At 44.0% G+C, this 15,132-nt stretch overlaps 1 protein-coding gene across 3 annotated transcripts in view; it reads left to right on the plus strand.

The window, feature by feature from the left end:
* The window catches only part of UPK1B (uroplakin 1B), a 29,014-nt gene that overhangs the window by 11,954 nt on the left and 1,928 nt on the right, over positions 1-15,132 (plus strand). Inside the window, exons 2-7 of one of the 3 annotated variants that reach the window (XM_055570282.1) lie at positions 1,804-1,891; positions 3,147-3,347; positions 5,749-5,823; positions 6,499-6,621; positions 9,440-9,619; positions 14,335-14,418. In XM_055570282.1, the coding sequence (XP_055426257.1) occupies positions 1,823-1,891; positions 3,147-3,347; positions 5,749-5,823; positions 6,499-6,621; positions 9,440-9,619; positions 14,335-14,418 (732 nt within the window). In that variant the 5' untranslated portion in view covers positions 1,804-1,822. Of the gene's footprint in view, positions 1-1,350; positions 1,892-3,146; positions 3,348-5,748; positions 5,824-6,498; positions 6,622-9,439; positions 9,620-14,334; positions 14,419-15,132 lie in introns of those variants that run through there. The other 2 variants (XM_055570281.1, XM_055570283.1) reach the window with 2 other exon arrangements.

The following is a 15,132-nucleotide window of genomic DNA, read 5'->3' on the forward strand; positions in this document are numbered from 1 at the left end:
ACGTGAGTGAGGCTCCCGTCTGTGGAGGTTGTGCATTAACTCCAGACTCTGGCTCCACTCTGTCTCAGGGCAACCGTCTCAGGGAAGAAAGGACATTTCTAAGCCTGAAATGACATTTCCAACCGGAAAGAAATGAATGCCATTTGTAATCAGAAGCTCCGCATAGCAATCTTGTAACAACGGCCCCGTTTCTTCCATTCACTCAGCAAACACTGATGACACTGGCGATGTCCACCGTGCGCCCCATTCTGGGCCAAAAAACACTCATAAATTTCAACTCCTTCAGTTTCTACCACTAGCCAAGTGAACAGGTAGGGGGAAATACTTAGAGATGTACTTGGAAGGTTGTAGATACTTACATTAGAGTGTAACAAAGAAGTTACAATTTAGCAAGGTCTGAGTCAAATAGAAGGCTTGCTTCCCAGGGATTCCCGACACACACCAGGACTTCAGCCAAACTGGCTCATTTGTTATCTCCTGGGCTCTTCACTCTTCTAAGGCTCTACTCCCCGATCTTTCCTTTCCTTTTACCTGGAAGGTCACTCCCACTTTCCTCCCACACCCACCCACATCTATTTGATGCACGGAAACCACACAGACCCTGCGAGCATTATCTCTTCCCTCCTCAAAACTCTGAAGTTATTAAGATCTTATTACATGCGTTATAATGATTTGGGAACACAGCTTCCCTACTAAAGCCTGAAAGTCTAGAATGCATCAATCTCCCTTATGTATCTTTGTATACCTCAAAATGCAAGTTGTGTCATATAATACATTTTGATTTAGAGCCTGAGTGCATGAAGTGGGTAGTTAATTAATTTAATAAACAAAACACTGAGAGATGTGGATAGCTATAATTCCAGTGTAAAAGCCAAAATAAAGCACCCAAACACTTACCCCGCATTCCTTCCAGAGAATCCTTACCGAGGGAGAGACCCATAAAGCACTGGACACAGCATTAAACCTCGTAAATACTTTCTGGGAGCAACATGAGCTAAGAAGAAGCACTTGGGCTCTGGAGTCATGTAGACCAAGCCTCCAGCCCAGCTCTTCCATTTACTGGCTGTGAGACCCCAGGGAACTTAATTTACCAATTTAAGCTTGAGTTTCTTCTTCTGCAAAATGGAGCCTCCTCATCCTTTTTCTTTTTCTACCTAATTGGGTTATGAAAATCACATATGTGTATGTCAAGTCCCTAGCAGAGTAGCACATAGAAGGAACGGTTAGCCCCTCTTTCTCCCACTACCCCCCGCTCAATGTGACAGAGTATTTTTAATTTCCCAGCTATATTTGAAGATAATAAGACCTCCTGAAAATAATGGTTTTTAACAGCTGCCCAGAGTCTAAATGGGAACCAATTGCCCACTCCACCCACATGTTTTTCCTTTGGGCTTCAGCTTGCCATGACCAAGGGCAAGAAGAACCATACCGGCGACCTCAGGGTGCTTCATCACCACCTCAGGTCTGTCCTGGGTGACTTTGGGCCTCAGATCATCACTCAGAAGAATGCAGTCTGTATGTTGCACATCTTAAAGAACTCCTAAAAGTTGATAATCAGACTCAGATCGGCTTTACCTTTTTTTTCTTCTTTATGAAATTACAGTGATTACTGAACATAGTAACGAAACATCCTCCATTGCTAAATGCCGCCTGGCTTAGTGTGGGTGCTTCAGAACACAAGGAGGCACGTGGTGTGAGTGAGCCCTGCTGTGGAGCTTGCAGCCGTCTTCATTCCCTGCTCCTATCCAGCCGTCTTCATTCCCTGCTCCTATCCAGTTGTAATGTTCTCAACTGTGTCCACAGCTTGGGGGAAATCCTGAAGATGGCCAAAGACGACTCCACTGTTCGTTGCTTCCAGGGCCTGCTGATTTTTGGAAATGTGATTATCGGTGTAAGTAATGAGTATTTTCCAGGAAGTTCTGCTCTTTCTGTAATCATGATTTTAGATCCAACAAAAGTAAGACTTTAAAGGAAAATAATGAGATAGTGACTGATTCTCTTCATCTTTTCTCCCTTTTAAGAAATGTATTAGTAAAACATACTAGCTAGAATTTAACAATATGAATAATCCTATGTAACTATGTAATAAGGCTTCCTGGTGGCTCAGTAGTGAAGAATCTGCCTGCAATGCAGGAGACGCAGGAGACTTGGGTTCAATCCCTGGAGTCGGGAAGATTCCTTGGAGAATGGCATGGCACCCCACTCCAGTATTTTTACCTGGAGAATCCCATGGACAGAGGAGCCTGGTGGGCTATAGTCCACAGGGTTGCAATGAGTCAGACATGACTGAAGCAACTTAGCACGCACCCAACTATGTAATATATCTAAAGACCATGTGGAAAAAGAGATAGATTTTCCTCCAAGCTTTAAACACCAGAATCTAAAAGGAGCCATGCCTACCATGGTTAGTGTCCAAGTATCCTCAACACACACACGATGCTGTGTCTTTCCTTTCCCTTTTGGGTTTGATTTCCGTGGACTCCGCTATTGGGGGCAGGAGTCTGCATCTTCCTGTTCTGGTCACATAAAGGCCAGGACTGGGATGTGAGAATAGCTCAATAGCCAGGCTGCATGGGCACAGTGAGGTGAGAGCTCTTAGGAGTCAGGATCGCTGGCTCTGGGCCCAACCCTGCCTGACTGCATGACTCTGGACAAGTCATTGTCTTTCTGGGCCAAGATCCTTCATCTATAAAATCCAGGGAGCAAGAAAGATAACCACCAAGGTTCCTTCGTCCTCCAACATTGCCTGGTTCTCTGGCACTGATAAACATGACCTGGACCAGTTTAAGTATTTATTACAGTCCAAGAATTAGGGTGGTGGGCAGCAGGAATGTAAGTGAAAGATGATCTTCCTACAAGAAGTCATTGTTCGAGTGGTCCATGCCCCCAAGAGTTTTATGGATGGTCTGAAATTGCCTGTGTCTCCTCCCAAAGGCTAAAGTAGAGAGAAATGTGGAAGGAGGCACGAAACCAATTCACAGGATGGAAGGAGCTGTTTGGTTGCCTGGCAGTGAGGAGTTTAAGTCAGCTGCTTAAAGCCTATGCAGGGGGCAGAGTTAGTCCCTCCCAGCACTGCCCACTCCTCCATCCCTTTCCCAACGCTGCTCTCCTGGCCATCAGCCTGACTGAACCCCCTCTGCTCGCAGATGTGTGGCATCGCCCTGATGGCAGAGTGCATCTTCTTTGTATCAGACCAAAACAGCCTCTACCCACTGCTTGAAGCCACCAACAATGACGATATCTATGCAGCAGCCTGGATTGGCATGTTTGTTGGCATCTGCCTCTTCTGCCTCTCTGTCCTGGGCATCGTAGGCATCATGAAGTCCAACAGGAAAATTCTTCTGGTGGTAAGACCTGAAAACTCTGTACATTTCTTTCCTGGACCAATTTTGATGTACTGTTTCTTCTTCCCTGAGCACAATGCTTTGGTTTTCAGCGGGGTAGGTAGAAGCAGGTGCCAGGTGAGGGGAGAATAGAGGGGAAGACCCTCCCTGCATGTGGGGGCAAGGATGCTCTCCTGTATCACAAGTCCAGAAAAGTCCAGTACAGAGAGGCTGAAGGGGAGACACCTGGGGGGTCACCTACTAAGTACATTCTAGATCTTGGCTTCTCTGACTGGTGTCTGCATGTGCCCAGCAAATACAGCCAGGAGCTACAACGGGCCAAAGGAGAGACAAAGTGAGAACTCAATGATCAGATTTTTTTCTCCTGAGAAAAAGTAGTTTAAAATCTTATTATAATAGTAATCAAGTGTTAATATATTAGGATATAAATCACAAAATATGCATAAAGTTTTAAGAGAAAACATGAGCCTCCTTAGACATTTTTGAGCTCAAGGCTGATGATTTTGTGGAATGGCCTACACTTCCCATCTCATGCATTCACTCTGCTTTTTAGGGACCCTGGAACCCCTTGCTGGGCTCCAGGTAGAGATGAGTTTCAGTTCCCACCTGCCTGCTGCTGCTGCTGCTGCTGCTGCTAAGTCGCTTCAGTTGTGTCCAACTCTGTGCGACCCCAAAGATGGCAGCCCACCAGGCTCCGCCATCCCTGGGATTCTCCAGGCAAGAACACTAGAGTGGGTTACCATTGCCTTCTCCTCCCACCTGCCTATGAAGGCTCTAATTCTGGGCATCCATAGGGAGGTTTCTGCCCCAAACTGCAGACAGCAGGCTGTGCCCTGACTTTGCAGGTGGAAGCAGATTTTCAGCCAGCCAGGCTAAGAACCCTCGGTACTAGGTCTAAACTTCCACTCCCTCTACCCATGTTCAGGACAGCAGTTTCTCACCTCAAGATGGGGCCCCACTTCCTACCCAGAAATATCTCTCCTAGCCAAAGGCTGCAGGACCTGAGTTCCATCTTCATGGAACAAGTCCAGCAAGCTAAGGTGCCTGTTGGTTTGCTTTTCCTGTGGACTAACATCATGCTGGTACCCAGGGAATGTAGAATATTTACATTTTCTGGGTCCTTAGTGTGAGTTAGTCCCAGGGCAAAAGCACCCACATTTTCAGGGTGGGGAAAGGAATTCAGGGAAAGGTGTTCTTAGAGGTGAGCTTCAGCCACGTCCTGGTCTCACTCTGAGCCAGTCGTGTGCGCACGGCACAGCTGGGAGCACCCTTGGCCAAGCCTGGCAAGGAGACCGAGCCATGCACCCTCCATGCGACTGAGGGGAAACACCTGCACCCTGTGTCTCCTTTCTGGAGCATCTCTAAGGGGGTTCTGAGCCTTTTTAAGGGGAGCAAGCAAAGCTCTCGACAAATAGCAAGGCAACAGCTATTACAGCAGGGGATACTGTCCTGACGCCTCTGAAGGGGCTCCTGCTGTTAAATGGGAGTGAAAAGTAGCCAAAGCTTTTTCCTGGGCAGAATGGTTAGGGCGGCAGAGGTCCAGCTCTGAGAACCAATCGCCCCTGCCCAGGTAGGAAGAACGGTTTCCTCTGCGCCCCTCCCCAGAAGAACCCGAGGACAGTAAGCACTGTGCAAGGCTGAGGACAGCAAAGTCCCCGGCCCATATTCAGAAGTCATTTGTCCTTCAGTTATTCTCCAGCCACAAACAGGGGCAGTGTGCTGTGGAGGCATCGTGAGCATACACACACCCCACCACACACACACACACACACACACACACACACACACACACCAAAACACACAATGCTGTTTTACTCAACTGACCTGATGCAACTAGGGTGGGGGGTGAGAGAAGTGCTATCAGAGAAGATACATCAGTAGGTGTATCAGGCACTAGGTAGAGCCTGTTCCTCTCTGATAAGACTGGACATTGTCAGGAGGCAGGACAGATATTAAACATGGCCCTTTTCAGCTTTTGTGTCCCCGGTAATCCTAAATCTTCAGTAAACCATAAAGATGTTCCCCCAAAAGAGGGAAGTTAGACGGCTCTACCTAGTGTCCGATACACTAAGACTCTCTTGCCAGCCATTGAATGAAAACACAGAAACACCAGTTCATTATCTTGTATGTTTTTCCCCAGTTTAAATGGAAATGCAAGGTGCTGAACTGAGAAAGCTGTGTATTTAACAGTCTTCTATTCTCTGGGGAAAGAAGGGACTTGAGCTGATTAGAACCTAGCACCAAGTCTGGCTCCAATAACTGATCAGTGAGGGTTTGTTGAATAATTGTGTAAATTATTGCATAATTATATTTAGGCAAATGTGCTACAGAAAAAAATAATTTGTTTTAAAAAAATTCTTTGGAAGTAGACATAATTTTTTAATTCCATTTGTTTCCTTTCCAGTATTTCATCCTGATGTTTATTGTATATGCTTTTGAAGTAGCATCTTGTATCACAGCAGCAACACAACGAGACTTTGTGAGTACAGCCTCCCAAAGTGGACCAGAAACGACTGTATGAATCATCATTACCATGATAACAATACAATAACTGACATGCGTTAAGCCCTTACCCTGAACCAGGCATCGTAATATGCACATTCATAATAAATATATAATTCTTCTCCTCACGATAACCTTCTGAAATACATATTAACACTATTGTCATTTTATAGATAAAATGAGACTAAAAACATAAATTGTCCAAGGTTACGCAGCTGGTAAATGAAAGAGAGGAATCCTGAGTCCAGGCCATGTCCAAGGCCCAAGCTTCCACTGCCATGCCCTTCACCACCCTGCCACAGCCACGGGCCTTCCACCAGGATGATCAGTAATCCACTGTATCTAAGACATCTTCCTAAGTCAGCATCCTGCTTTCTTTCCTTTCTCCGTTCCCTGGCTTAGGTCACCCTCCAATGCCTGTCCACCTGGGTTTCATTGGGATGTGTTTGGAGATGGGAGTCTTCTCCCCACACAGGCACTTCAGCCACCTGGAACAACCTCACACCCAATCCCAACCCCCACCCCAGCCTCTGAGCTCAGTTTTATTTAGGAGATAATGTTCAGTGCCCCCAGCCACAGGCTAAACATCACTTTGCCTCCTTGAGGATTAATATGCTAACTCTTCCTCTTGTGTTGCCTCCTCCCACCATAGTTCACACCCAACCTCTTCCTGAAGCAGATGCTGGAGAGATACCAAAACAACAGTCCTTCAAACAATGATGACCAATGGAAAAACAATGGAGTCACCAAGACCTGGGACAGACTTATGCTCCAGGTAATACCTGCTCGGGAGATCCCATTTTGTACCTAAACCAATATCCAAGGTGTATGGGTGGTTAGGAGTGAAGTCAAAGTATGGGGACCACAGCCTCTAAAGGGGCCTCCTTCAAAAAAGACTTGAGAGATTTCCCTGGCATTCCAGTGGTTAAGATTCCACCTTGCAATGTGCGGGCTTCCCTGGTGGCTCAGACGGTAAAGAATCTGCCTGCAATGAGGGAGACCTGGCTTTGATCCCTGGGTTGGGAAGATCCCCTGGAGGAGGGCATGGCAACCCACTCCAGTATTCTGGTCTGGAGAATTCCATGGACTAGTCCACGGCGTCGCAAAGAGTCAAATACAACTGAGCAACTTTCACTTTGCAATGTGGAAGACAGAGGTCCAATCCCTGGTCGGGGAGCTGAGATCCTACATGCCACAGAACAATTGAGCCTGCCCGCAGCAACTACTGAGCCCGAGTGCCACAACTAGAGAGTCCATGCCCTGCCACAAAAGATCCCGCATGACACCACAAAGACTCCATGTGCCGCAACTAAGATCCAGTGCACCCAAGTAAAGAAAAATTAAAAATAAGGAGAAACTTGACATAAGCAAGTTCATCTGTTTCCTCTCATTTACTGGCAGGGACATATGACTCAGTGAACCCTTAGATCTATATTTTGTTTTAAACTGTGATGTTGATTCACTTCCATTTATAGGAGTAAAAGAAATGTAGATTACTCATATGCTCTGCTTCTTAGAACTCAGACATCACTTATTAAGAAAATGTTGCCTCCGCCCCACAGTGAACTCAAGTGGAAATTATTGTCTATCTTACTGACTGAGTGCCTTTTCACACCTGTGGGCTAGTCCTATTCTAGACTTGATCAGCCAGTTTTTTCTAACTGGCAATCATAACCTTATATCCAAAGTTACCTCAAATACCATCAAAAGTACAAGTCTTGCAGAATACCCATTATCATACCCACGTGGCTGTAAGAATGTACATACTTATCTCCTACGTATGCCCTTATCTGACCCAACTCTGTACAGTCCTGTCCCCCTTCCCAACCAACTTCCACCATTTCCCAGTCCATCATCAGCAAACTTCTTATAGCCTCCACCCCTTCTTTGAACTCTCTTTACACTCTATCTTCTAAAATTTCCTTCATTTAGTCTAATATTCCTGTTCTGTAGTTTTTTAGCCCATTAGGACCTCCAGCGTCTTAGTCACTTTCTCATTTCCTATCACTATTCTGACTAGAGGTCAAGCATTTTTTTCCCCCACTCAATTAGCAAAGAACTAAGCTTTTCAAATTAAAATGTGAATGGTCACACTTTTGAAAGATCCACTTTCCAACTTTTGAAAGTCTAGTCTGAAACAAGTCTGGTTCAAATTTAATCATTTCCCCTCAAAATTCTCACATCAAATTACAGAATGACTACTTTCTTTGGTGAGATATTTTCCATAATCCAGTGCCAAAACCGGACATGCTTTTAAGGTAGTTGTTTTATCACCAAGTTTGCTGAATATATTTGTCCTAAAAGTTGAGAGATGGCATAGTTTTAATTCCTTCCCTTGAAACATTTTTGCAGATTTTATAAAAAGGAAGGAAGGTGATATGAAATGTGTCTTCTCCTCTATCCTCAATTCTATCCAGAGTGCCATGAGCCATGTATTAAGTGACCTTTCTTTCCTATGTAGAGGCATAACCACGTGGCCATGAGCTATGTATTAAGTGACCTTTCTTTCCTATGTAGAGGCGTACCCACGTGGCCATGAGCTATGTATTAAGTGACCTTTCTTTCCTATGTAGAGGCGTACCCACATGGCCATGAGCTATGTATTAAGTGACCTTTCTTTCCTATGTAGAGGCGTAACCACGTGGCCATGAGCTATGTATTAAGTGACCTTTCTTTCCTATGTAGAGGAATAACCACGTGCCACTAGGTTTTGGTTGTTTTATTCTAGTTTATTTTCTCCCATTGTAAAAATAATACATAATTGCTCCAGAAAAAGTTTTTTAAAAATAGAAAAGTAAAACAAGAAGAATTTCTCATAATTTCTTCACCACAAAAATTTTAATTTTCTGATTCTCCATTTGCTCATATGTAACATGAGAATAATTATAACTCTCTCACCTTATTATATCAAGATACTAAAAATGATTAACATTTATTAAAGGTTTACTAGGGCCCAGGGGCTGTGTAAACACATGAAAGGTATTAGCTAATTTAATCTTCACAAGCTTAGGAGTTAGGTACTCCATCTGTCCCAGCTTTGCAGTTAAGGAAAATGAGGCTTGGAAAGTTTAATTTGCCAAAAGCTACAGAGCTTATTCAGAGAAGGCAATGGCACCCCACTCCAGTACTCTTGCCTGGAAAATCCCATGGATGGAGGAGCCTGGTGGGCTGCAGTCCATGGGGTCGTGAAGAGTCAGACACGACTGAGCGACTTCACTTTCACTTTTCACTTTCATGCATTGGAGAAGGAAATGGCAACCCACCCCAGTGTTCTTGCCTATGGGGGAGCCTGGTGGGCTGCCGTCTCTGGGGTCGCACAGAGTCGGACACGACTGAAGCGACTTAGCAGCAGCAGCAGCAGCAGCAGCAGCACAGAGCTCATTAATGGCTAGTAAAGTAGTAAATATAAATGTATTTTGCAAACTCTAAAATATAATACCTTAAAAATACCTTCAGCTTTCATTTGCAGATTTTTAGTAAACAGTAAATAGGGTACACTTTCCATCTCTTTTTTCTCCACGAAATCTCAGTTGCTACATTGGTGGTTTTGTCAAGGATCATGAAAGAGAATCTTGTATCTCGTGTGCTGACAGGACAATTGCTGTGGTGTAAATGGCCCGTCAGACTGGCAGAAATACACCTCCGCCTTCCGGACTGAAAACAGCGATGCTGACTACCCCTGGCCTCGTCAGTGCTGTGTTATGAACAGCCTTAAAGAACCTCTCAACCTGGACGCCTGCAAACTAGGAGTGCCTGGATACTACCACAGTCAGGTGAGTCCTTGTTCCACCCGAGACCTGCCAGGTTTGTCCTTGTTCCACCCAAGACCTGCCAGGTTTATCTGCTCTTCATGAAGAAAATACTAGTTAACTGTAGGTAATAGTCTCTCATTAAGGAATTCTGCATCCTTTTTCCTAAACCTCATGTTAACTATTTCCTTCTCTGTTAATAAAATGTAAATGCTAATCCAGGGCTGATCTAGGAAAATTTACATTTTAATGAAATTAACAGAACATGAGAATTGCAATAGCAAAATCCAATTTTATTTAATGAAAACTATTTGTACAATGTATAGAATTAGTATTTTGAAAAAATATTTACATCAAACAAAGATTTGCTCTATTTTTGCAAAATGTAAATTGAAAAGGATAACATACAAAAGGGACATTTTGCCAGTTCCAAAGCAATGGCGATTGCTGCGGGTAGATGCAGTAATGATGTATCCCCTTCCTTACTCAGTGGTAAGCTAGGATAGTCTTCCCGAAACATTCGATTGGTGATTTGGGTAAAAGGTGGTTTACATACAATTGGTTTTTGAAAAAGTGTTTCCAGCCTGATGAGAATGATATGATGATCATGAAAACTAACATTTACTGAGTACTTATCAAATGCCAGACACTGTTCTAAGTGCCATACAGACATTAATTCATTTAAGGCTCAGCAGGTAGTGCCACTTTGATCCCTATTTTACAGAAGAGGAACTAAGATATAGAGATACTAATAAGGGCCTTGCCCAAGTCATGCGGCTGCAGGTAGAAGAGTCAGGACTCAAATGCTAGCAGCCTGGCTGCAGAGCCCAGACTCTAAGCCAAGGAGGAACTTGGTGATCATCCCAAAAACCCCTGAAGAGAATCCTCACTTCAGGGATTCTGCACGACACTTGCAGTCGGCCTCTAAAATGCTTACACTGCTGTGCCAGTTACCACTTCGAGCAAAGCTAGTTGTGTGCCAGTACATTAAGTAACTGAGAAATGCCAGACTCTTCAGTCTCAGATGAAATAATATGTACTCTCAGAATGAAGGACAAAGCACTGCTGGTCATCAGGCCTCCCCTCCTCCCCACCTTAACACCACCCCCCACCACCGCCTCTGGAAGGGTGCCTGGACTAGGATTGGTTGCATTATCCCAGAAAATGACATGGGAGTGATACAGATTATGTTGTAGAGTTGTTCAAAGAAACTCTCACTTAGCCTTTCAGCAACATTGTTTTGGTATCATCTTAATTATATTCAGACTGCTAAAAAAAAATTTAATATATTGCCTATAATCACAATATGCAATATAATGATCACTTTGAAGAATGATAAAATGCTTTTAACATTTCAACCTTGGAACTAGCCCATGCAGATATATCTTGATTGGACTGTAATTCCATACACACTGATCATGCCTTTGAAAGAGACCAGAAAGGAGGTTTGCCATAAAAAAAAAATGGTTTATTTCATAGCCACGTCATTTTCCCTTACACATAGAATATTCTAGTAATGAGGGAACTCTACACTCCTTTTGACACTTTTGTCTCGTCCTCCCTAACACTCCTTGGCCTTACCACCTCCTCCACCCACTAGCTACACCACAACTACACATTCACGTCATTCAATCATGCTCTTGCACCCAATTCCTGCATTCTGAAATTCCTCTCTGTCTGACTCCCTGTGCTCCTACTTTTTCAATCCCCCTCACTCACCCCTGACTAAATCTCTTATCTACACTTTCCTCCTGATTCTCCCTTCTCTGATCTCCCAGGTTCCCACACACCACCACTCCGTCCAAGTGACAGGTCCTGCTAAGTCTCCTATAGCACTGCCTTTCCACAAAGCAAAGTATGCCACCCAGTACCTCATATACTTTACTTCTATTATTGCAGTTGACACCTTGAAAAATAAGTATTTGCTTGCAAGCCTGTTTTTTCCATTAGTCTCCTTGAGGGCCATGCATCATTCAATTCTGTATCTCAGTACTTAGCATAATGCCTGGCACAAAACAGGCATCAATAAATGTTTGCTAGGTGGTCAAATTGTATTGACCACATTGTATTGGACTGGCCAGAAAGTTCATTCACTTAATAAATACAGTGTTCAATGAAATTCTTAATGAAAATGAAAAATGTATCTTTTATTTTCACTTAAAACCAAACAACCCAGTTTTGAGGCAATCCAAAAGCTTTGTGAGATCTGCAATTCACAAAGAAAGGCTAACAAAATGAGGGGCATTATCAAAAGTATAGTAGTAATAGAACCCACCAGAATGTCACATAGCATGTCAGATGCAAATCCATACATTCTTACATCATGGTTCATCTGCCCCCCAAAATGCTATGTGCAAATTCTGATTTACTACACCTCAAGAACATTATGATGGAGCTAAGGAAGATGAAGGAAAGCACCGCTACAATGAGAAAAAAGCATCATGAAAGGCACTAAATGAGAAGGGGTGAAAACCTGGGATTTTGTCTGTAAGCTTCACGAGGGCAAGACTCATTTCCGCCTTGTCACAGTTGAATCCCCAGCCTGGAGCCTGGCACCTGGCATAAGTGGGCTTTTAAACACATTACTGGACAAATGACCACCTCCCAGGATTGTCAGGGGGACCAAGTGAGAGACAGATAGAAGAGTGTTTGTGAAGCATCAAGTGTGTCACAAATAACATCATTGTAGTTATTACTTTCTATCATGTTCCGTTCATCCTAACCAGGTGCCCACTTTGCGCCAGGCACTTGTTCTAGGTTCTAGAGATTCAATAAGGAGCAAGATAAAGTCCATGCCCTCATAGAGCTTGCACTGTAGCATGGGAGACAGACCACAAACAAGTTACCAAACCAATACACAATCAGTGCAAGGTAGTGGTAAGTGCTATGAGCAGAAATACAGCAGGATAAAGATATAGAAAATGATGGGGAGAGAGTTATTTTTCTCTGGTTGTCAGAAAAGGCTTTATTAAGATACTTGCACAGAGTTCTGAATTAAGTGAGGAAAGGAGACCCTCAATTAAAGAAATTGAAGAGAGTTCTGAACCAAGGAAGTAGCAAGTGAAGAGGCCCTAAGGTGGGGGCTCTCAAGGCAATCCATTTGGCAAGGCCAGAACAAGTGAAGAACAGTAGGAGTGAAGAAGGTAGATTTCTTAGGGCCTAAAGCTTTTCAGATTGGTGGGGAGGTATTCTCCTTTGGAAAAACAATTTAAATGCTTTTGCATACTATGAATACAAAATTAGGTACAGGGCTTTGAAATGGTCTTGCAACTAAGGAGCCCTGAGCCCAAGCTTTGCAGTGAGACAGCTTCTGCTAGCAGGGGCTGGGGCCACAGACAGAGGCAGGGCTGTAACCTACAGCACCTCACAGGCCATCGTGAGGCTTAGAATTTCATCTTAAGGTGGTGGGAAACCTTCAGGGGGTTAAGGCGAAGTGATCCGACATGTTTTACTAGGACCCCTCTGGCACTGTATGAAAACTAGTAGGGTGCCAAGGGTGGCCTTGGGCCTTAGGGAAACCAGCAAGCAGAAGACTGTAGGAACCCTGGAGTGAGGCCACGGCGGCCCACGGTGGTGGTAGGAAGTAATACATGCTTAGATTTGAAGTGTATTCTAAATCCAAACAGATGTGCTTAAGAGAAAAACAATTAAGGATAATTCCAAGACTCATCTGAGCATCAAGGTGAATGCAGGTGTCAGGTAGATGAAGTAGGGTAAATGAACAGAAATCAAGGCATATTTAGCAAAGCCAGGGCACGGGAGTGGATGAACAGGAGACTGGGGCAGGGTCCAAAAGGACTGTAGACACTAGGCAGGGCCTAAACTTCAAGGTCAGCCTTTCAAAGACATTTCTCTCTAGATCTCAGTAGTTCATAAAACCAATCTGGTCACTGCGTTTCCTAGGCATTCCTGTGATTTCAAGGGCTTTAGCAGAGGCCACTCCGATGGCAGGTCTAGCCCTATGCATTACATGCATTACATGTATTACTCCAGCACTTTGCATAGAGACTAGGACAGAATGTACTACGTATAAAACTAACCAGATTATGGCATACATGAATGAATGAATGACTCGATGAGTAAAAAATGAATCACTCTTTCACACACACACAGTGGCTCTTCTAGAATCCTGTAAAGATATGGTGAATACAAGGTCAAATGAGAATTCAGAAAGCACTGTATAGGAGTTCCTTGAATGATTAAAAAATAAAACCTCTAATTCTCATTAACTAGAAGCACTTTTATTGAAAAATCAAAAAGTGACTCTGCTTTCAAACATGTCACCAATAAAATCTTTGGGGAGAGAAAAAAAAGCTCAAATTTTATTAAGAATACTTTACATTGCCACATAATCAATATGAGAAAACGTTTTGTTAAAATAGCACCTCGGTTAGATCAAATAGAAAGAAACAGAAATGAATATGATATAGAATAGTTGTTCATCAGGATTATTCCTATTTCTTCAGTGCTGCTGCTGCTGCTAAGTCGCTTGAGTCGTGTCCGACTCTGTGCGACCCCATAGACGGCAGCCCACCAGGCTCTTCCATCCCTGGGATTCTCCAGGCAAGAACACTGGAGAGCACAGTTAATACCTGGCTGTCCACAGGGATATAGAAATAGCAGGGTCATGTTAAATTGGACTTTGAGCTGGCGTTGATTCAAATCACCTTCCCACCATCTTTTACCTCTTTTTTTCTGGTCCCTTCCACGCGGATGTGGAATCACCCACTCCTCTCCAGGGCTGCTATGAGCTGATCTCTGGACCAATGAACCGACATGCCTGGGGAGTTGCGTGGTTTGGATTTGCCATTCTCTGTTGGACTGTGAGTATTTCCCATTGCATGTTTTATTTCTGAGAGGATAGTGATGATGAGAGACCTCGAGACTGTCCCTGGTTAACTCAACCACACCAGACTGTCTAGAAACAAAAGCTCAGACCTGAGGGCTTGTCAGCAGGGTGCTGGCACCAGGGAAAGAAAAGTGAATTTCCAGGCGGAGGTAGGCGTGAACCTCCTCTACCAAACAGGTCCTTCTCTGGCTGACTGGGGTGCATTTGCATCTTCTCCATCTCTCTAGATCTTATAAATTCATTACAAGTAGATATCAAAGACTATCATTTCTCTAGATGCCTCCTGCCCAACCCTCACCTACCTCCCTCCTTACAAAGGGCTGCCTTCACCAGTCTCCCCTGGTCCTTCTGCCCACCTTATCTGATGCACATGCAGCCAGGAGGGTATAACAGTGGGTCTCAGTCCTAACTGCACATTAAAACCTCATGGAGGAGCTGCAGGGGAGCATACCTGAGCCCCAACCTCTGAGATTCAGATTTCAGTTGATTTAAGGGAAGGACCCAGGTCTTTTTTTTTTTTTTTAATTTTCCAGATGGTTCTAATTTGCTGTCAGGATTAAGACCCAGTGCATTCAGGAAGCAGTCTCAAACTTTTGGTTTTAGAACCCCTTTTCACTTTCTCAAAAATTACTGAGGACTCCAAAAACTTTTTATCTATGGGGAAAGTTAACCAACTAACCTTGTTACA

This window comes from Bubalus kerabau, chromosome 2 (genome assembly GCF_029407905.1).
Source record: "Bubalus kerabau isolate K-KA32 ecotype Philippines breed swamp buffalo chromosome 2, PCC_UOA_SB_1v2, whole genome shotgun sequence".
Taxonomy (NCBI): domain Eukaryota; kingdom Metazoa; phylum Chordata; class Mammalia; order Artiodactyla; family Bovidae; genus Bubalus; species Bubalus kerabau.